Source organism: Loxodonta africana, chromosome X, assembly GCF_030014295.1.
Source record: "Loxodonta africana isolate mLoxAfr1 chromosome X, mLoxAfr1.hap2, whole genome shotgun sequence".
In the NCBI taxonomy this organism is placed as follows: domain Eukaryota; kingdom Metazoa; phylum Chordata; class Mammalia; order Proboscidea; family Elephantidae; genus Loxodonta; species Loxodonta africana.
In genome coordinates this window covers 122,833,628-122,839,993 of record NC_087369.1, presented here as the reverse complement: position 1 = coordinate 122,839,993, position 6,366 = coordinate 122,833,628, and the positions used below count along the sequence as shown (strand labels likewise).

The following is a 6,366-nucleotide window of genomic DNA, read 5'->3' as shown; positions in this document are numbered from 1 at the left end:
TAAACAGACCCAGAAGAAAAGATTAATTTTCTAACAGTGATATTGCCAACTCTTCATGGGTAAGAGGTTTCAGAGAAACTTCTCTGCTTCATTAATCAGCTTAATAAAGATTCTGTGAATCAGGATCAGAACCCCACTGATAAATAATGCCCCTAAAATCAGGCTTTATTTTGGTTCTTCTTAATTACATTAATGTTGTTAATACATAATAAGAATCACTTAGTAAGTATGAATTGAATGGCTCTGATGTTTTATTAATAGCTAGATTTCTTTGTTAAAATCTATATTTTATAGCATTTTTAATTTCCTACCTTAAATGCTTCTTATTTGGCCGCTTTAGTCACCTTAGTCTGTTACTGAAGTATCTTTCTCTTCTGGTAGCTCTCTTGATCTTCACACTCCTTAGATTTGTCCTTGCCTGTTGTCAACAAGTACCCATACCAAGCACAGCTTCTGTGGAGGTTTTCACCAAAATACAGGTCTCCTAGCATCTTCCTTAACTGAGGCTATCTGGTCACATTACTCGCATTTGAGAAGACTTAATGGTGGTTGAGTCCATTCAAAAGCATGAGAAATAGATCCCATTCTTATATTTTGATTTTGTAGATTGTAAATGCTAGATACCTAGGATAGATTTGAAAAAGAATCGGAATTATCACTGTTCACCTAGTTGTGTCACCTATCTGGGATCTACCCCTCTTAAAAGGGAAATCAATTAGGAGGTTACCCTGGGACTAATGGAACTCAAATCCCCTGTCTGGTATTTTTATTGAGTTAAGTATGTTATACTAGATGGAGAACCAGGGCTAGAACTGTGGAGCTCCACCCCTAGCTCATGGTTCTTTCTATTGCAGCAAGAGAACGTCTCTGGAACCATGATGTGTCTGTCTGAGGGGATTTGGCTAATGCCTTTCCCCTCAGCTTAACAGTTGGGAGGCTGCTAACCCATTTATTCAACCCTACTCAAATCTAAACATAGTTCCTGGCCTGTCAATTTAATGGCCTTTCATGATCTAAAATGTTGTTTGGGACGTAGATGATTATGACTCTATATCAATTCTCTATTTGCTCATTTAACATTTTTACAGTGCGGAAAGCGAGTTCATGGAAAAAATGTACAATGCTTTCTGGGACCATTTGAGGGAACAGTTATCGAGTACTCCCCCTGACTTCACGTACGCTCTTGACCTTTTAGAAAAAGTTAAAGGGGTGAGTAACCAACTTTCCATTTGTGGATATGAAGCTCTTGGGCATCCGTAGACCTTTAGAGTGTCAGTGGCTACCAATATCCTAAGTCGTATACTTTCTTTCTGAACATGGTCAGCTACTTAAATAGATAGTATATAGTATCTTTCATTTTATTTACATGTGATGAAGCTTAACAGTTGGGAGTTTGCTGTAACAACACAACATTATATTTAATCAAACACATTTTCCCTGAACCCCACTATGTTTTATGTATTGTAGGGGCACAGAGATGAATAAGAGAGCCTTTGCCCACAAGGAACTTAAGCTTTTGAGTCAAAAGGCTATTTCAAGTGAACCTTCATGTTTCCTTTTGCCTATTTTATTCTCACCTTTTGAAGTATAGCAATCTAAAAATATCCTCTTTTATTAAGAATGACTCATCACCATGTGGTGGTGTGCATTTTATATCTTTTATACTCTGCATTTCTTTTTACCACGCTCTTGTTTTTATTGACATCTATCTCATTCTGCCTCGAAAATAATAATGGAGCTACTGCTATAACTGATTCAGTGAAGCCTTGAATTGTGATTAACCCCTAAACAGAAAGAAATAGTATTCACTTAGAAATTTAGAGACTAAGGTTACTGACTCCCCCTCCCCTCAGCAGACCTGGGCTGGGATGCCTTTGGCTTAAGGGGGTTGTTCAGTGGAGAAAGTTTGGGGCTCTAAAAAGAATTTGGCTCCTTTGATTTCCTTTTCTGGGCAGATCTTGCTGTCACTGCTGTTACCACGCCAGAATCGCCTAAAAAATGAGATTGAAGAAGCCCTGGACATGGATCTCCTCAAACAAGAAGCAGAGCACGGGGCCCTGGATGTTCCTCACCTTTCCAGCTACATTCTTAATTTGATGACACTGCTGTGTGCCCCAATTCGAGATGAAGAAGTGCAGAAATTAGAGAACATAACAGATCCTGTGCACTTACTGAAGTGAGAAACTAGATGCACTGCCCCTGAAATCTGCCTCAGACACTGTCAGAAAACTCTGGGCTAGATATTACATATACTGAAGACCTAACTAACACCTTTTTTCTCCTCCCTGGAGTATTGGTTTTTATTTTCCAGTGACAGTTTCTCAGGGCCCCTTTGGTGATCCTTAGATCATTTGGGCCCCCTTGTTAACATGATAACATTAAGACAGAGTACAATAACCCTTTCTTCTAGAGATTTCAAACAGCCCTTCTAGGTGCTCCCCTTTTTGTCACAACTCAAACCCTGTGAGGGGACAAGAATGGGGACTATTCCTCTTTCACAGCCAGAAGAACCAAGATCCACAAAGATATAGTGATTTTCCCAAGGAATTAGGAATTGAATCACCTAAAATCCAACTACCCACAGAAAGTTTTCAGCATTTCAGTGATTTCCATTCCACTGAGCACTCTTTTTCTCAGATGACAGAGTGACTATAGTGGAAAGAGCACTAGGCTGGTTGCTAAAAGGCCAAGAGACTTATCTATCCCTAGCTCCACCACCAATTCACTCTATGGCCTGAGCCCCTGGTCACAGTGTCTTTATTTGTAAATTGAAGTAAGACTTTCTATTTTTAAGACCTCTTCTAACTCTAAAACACTGTGATTTTAAGACTCCTTGCTTAAATTACATACCTTCACACAAGATTTCCTTTCATAGTGTAAATATTCTATTTCTTCCTATGACAGGGGTATCTTCCATGTTCTGGGCCTGATGAAAATGGACATGGTAAACTACACTATCCGGAGTCTTCGACCCTATCTGCAGGAACATTCCATACAGTATGAACGAGCTAAATTCCAGGAACTCCTCAACAAACAACCCAGTATGTTTAAAACTTGAAAGCAGCAGAGGGGAGATTTGACCTTGGGCCTGCCTTCTTACAATGCTAGAGAGTATTTTCTATTTTTTTTTTTATTAGAAGGGTTCTTCCTTGGCTAAGGGGTAGGGAGAAGGAGCATTTGTCAATGACTGAAAGACCTGTGAAACACTTCTTTATTGACCCAGAGTATATCTTAAATAAAGCCTTAATTTTCAAGCCTTGGAATTTGAAGATGCTTACATATTCCCTTATCTGTTACAGATCTCCTTGATTACACCACCAAGTGGCTAACCAAAGCAGCAACAGACCTCACCACCCCACTCCCAAGTTCTTCCGACACTTCCAGCTTCTCCAGCATAGACTGTTCACCTTCAGATTCGGAAGCTAATAGCATAGAGTCCCCCAGTCCAACAATGGTGGTATACCAAGGCTACTTGAACCTCCTTGTCTGGGATCCTGAAAATGAAGAGTTCCCTGAGGTAGGAATGTGTATTGGGGTACTGCCTTATTGTTTTGTGTTCAAGGCATCCATTAGAACACCCCTGTCCTGACAGCCTACTCTTCCCTCCCTCATCAGACTCTGCTGATGGACAGAATTCGGCTGCGAGAGATGGAGTCCCGGTTCAACCAGTTAGCCATCGTTGCTTCTGTCTTGCTAGTGGCCAGAAGTTTCTGTGGCCGTGTTTTATTTAGTTCATCTAAGTTTGTAGATAAACTGAAATGCGTCACCAAGGCCTTGATGGAGGAATTCAACTCCAAGTAAGCTTTATAGATCTTTCTTAGAATGGAAAATAATATGTGGTATTTGGTACATAGGCACAACAAGCCACACAAAGGCCCTTGGGAACCATCTGCAAAGTCTGTTGGTGTCTTTTGATAAGTGGCACTGAGGCTGGGGTAGAGAAAAATAAAACTTCTTTCTAAAGAGGGGAGTGTGGAGGCTAGTTTGCTATAAATGATTCATTCTCCTGTTTGCTACAAATGATAGTTGAGTGAATGACAGTGGACTGGTGTTACGTATATCCAGGAGTTAATCAGTTCATCAATAATACTGATTGAACACCTACTCTGTACAGGGTGTCATAGCAAAGTAACAAGAGTAATTAGAAGTCTGTGTCTCTTAATATATTTGCAATTTAATTGGTAAATAGGAAAAACAACCATGAAAAATACCCAAGAAAATCTTAAAATAACATTTAAATAAAGTTTATGGGACCAAGGAATGCTGAGTGGATTCAAGGATGGAACCAAACCCTTGTCCAGTTTATTTTGTTTTCTTCAAAGTGGAATATGATACTGTATGTATAGATTAGTTGGTACCTTGAGAGTAATAATAATGAAAGTATTGTATCTGCCCCTGGATTTTGCTGTCTACTGGTGGTAGGGGGCTGGAATCATCCCTTGGGTAGACCTGACCAGGAATTTACTAGCTCATCAGTTTTTGATTGGAGCTTGATAGTATTCCCTCCTCCAAAACAGAACAAAACAAAATCTCATTTGTACAATTGAACCAAATATTTGGGTGAATACCAGAGTATGGGGCTCTCTGGGCTTTACCCCCACGCCAGGACCACTCTGGTGCCAGCTTTCTGTCCTTTATTGTCTAGGCCTGAAGAGGCTATGCTGAGCGTGAGTGAGCAAGTATCTCAGGAGATCCAGCAAGGCCTCAAAGACATGGGCCTCACTGCTCTTAGCAGCGACAACATAGCATCTCTTAAAGGCCAACTCCGGAACATCGCCAAGAAGGATAACTGTGTTCGTACCATCATTGGTAAGAATCCCCAAGGTGGTGGGGGGAGGGGTGGCAAGAAGGTAGGGAGTGGACAGGCAGAGCCAACTCTGGAAGTCAGTTAGCAAACCATTTAAAAGTAGAAAAGCATGATCATTGAGCAAGCCTTTTCACTTTAGTTTCCTCATCTATAATATGCAGGGTTGAAATGGATCTCTTTCAATTTGAAGAGTGAACATATGGATCTAAAGTGGGTCGTTACCAAGATTATGTAATTTACAGGTGTGGGATACTGCCCTAGCAACCCTGCTAAGTAATCTCTGGTCATTTGCTAACTGTAGTCTAAGACCTCTGGCGAGAAACCCTTTCTCTGCGCCATGCTTCAAGCTACAATGTAACCCCTACTCCCTTCCAAGAAACTGATGGTGAGTTAGGCTGGTGGACATGGTCCATGCTGGAATGGAAGCAGTGAACTTAACTGGCTTGCTCCTACCTAACCTTAGAATCTTAACATAGTCTGGTTTGGGTGTGTGGGCCTGAACTCACTACAATGTGTGCTCTTAGTAGAATTTCATAACAGTATCTAGGATCTTCTTGTTAGGTCAAATGCACACCAGGATCTCATTTATAACCACAGAAAGAAATCTTCTGAATAGCCAAAAATTTATTAGCTCACCAGCTTTTAATTGTTTGTTGTCTTTGGGAGCTTGACCCTCTTTTAAAACAAAACAAAGCAAAGCAATGTAAAACAAGACAAAATCTCATTTATATGGTTAATCTAAACAAGTGGGTGGGTTAGTAAATATCTCAATTAATTTAAAACTTTGGTGAGCAGAGAGTACAAGGACATTGTGAATTTCTACTGAGACCTCTTTGAGCTCCCCCTTTCAATTTTTTTTTTTGCCTGTTCACAGATCAGCGGATCCGATTGTTTCTCAAATGTTCTTTGATTCGTGGTATGCATGAGTCTCTGCTAGACTTCCCCGGAGGTCTTATTTTCATCGAGGGGGAGTTGGCAGAGCTAGGATGGAAGTTTGTTAATCTGATGCATCACAACAAGGAAGTATTTGCCCCCTACTATGCTGAGATCTTAAAAAATGTCATCCCTCAAGTTCTGTCACAAGAAACAGAAATGTAGTCCATCTAATTGTGCTAGAGCCCACTCATGACAACTGGGACCTAGGAAAGGGGGTTTTAGTATGTTCTTTGGAAGATATCATCTGTGGCCAGCAGAACAGTCAGCCCTTCCCCTCTCTGCATCCAGGACATAGGATAGCAGGGGTCAAGCATGTAAACACCAACTGGCCCAACCCACTTCACTAATAAACTTCTGAGCTGCAAGAAAACCTCTGTTCCTTTTGCGCTGCAGTTGAATCCAGGTTCTGGGCCCTCATCCCCCAACTAGCTGAGAAGCCAGTGAGCCCTCAGTTTTCCCGTCACTGGCTGGTCACTCTTCGGTATGCAGGCTTGAGCAGCCAATTCACTCAAGTGCTAGCATTATTTTCCCCAGTGGCAAATCATTTCTTTGAGGGCTATGAAAACTCTTTGTGGAATTATTCAGAGTGTGAGTATAAGGGCCCTGGAAGTCAGAAATTCATG

At 41.0% G+C, this 6,366-nt stretch overlaps 1 protein-coding gene across 2 annotated transcripts; it reads left to right on the top strand.

Annotated features, from left to right (window-relative positions):
• Positions 1-1,113: 1,113 nt before the first annotated feature.
• On the top strand, positions 1,114-6,073 carry LOC100673834 (T-complex protein 11-like X-linked protein 2). 2 transcript variants are annotated; one of them, XM_023541197.2, is made up of 7 exons: positions 1,114-1,209; positions 1,986-2,176; positions 2,905-3,041; positions 3,300-3,517; positions 3,616-3,797; positions 4,646-4,809; positions 5,682-6,073. In XM_023541197.2, the coding sequence occupies exons 1-7, from the start codon at positions 1,114-1,116 to the stop codon at positions 5,903-5,905; spliced, it is 1,212 nt and encodes a 403-aa protein (XP_023396965.2). In that variant the 3' UTR covers positions 5,906-6,073. The 2 variants fall into 2 exon arrangements, with proteins under 2 accessions (XP_023396965.2, XP_023396964.2); XM_023541196.2 differs by having other exon boundaries at positions 1,956-2,176.
• The last annotated feature ends 293 nt before the right edge of the window (positions 6,074-6,366 follow it).

What these genes read in the sequence shown, in the direction of transcription:
- LOC100673834 (XM_023541196.2), top strand. Translation starts at nt 1,114, where the DNA reads ATGTACAATGCTTTCTGGGACCATTTGAGGGAACAGTTATCGAGTACT. An exon ending in GATCCTGTGCACTTACTGAA is followed by an intron (nt 2,177 to 2,904) that starts GTGAGAAACTAG and finishes TTCCTATGACAG; the next exon opens with GGGTATCTTCCATGTTCTGG. An exon ending in AAAATGAAGAGTTCCCTGAG is followed by an intron (nt 3,518 to 3,615) that starts GTAGGAATGTGT and finishes CTCCCTCATCAG; the next exon opens with ACTCTGCTGATGGACAGAAT.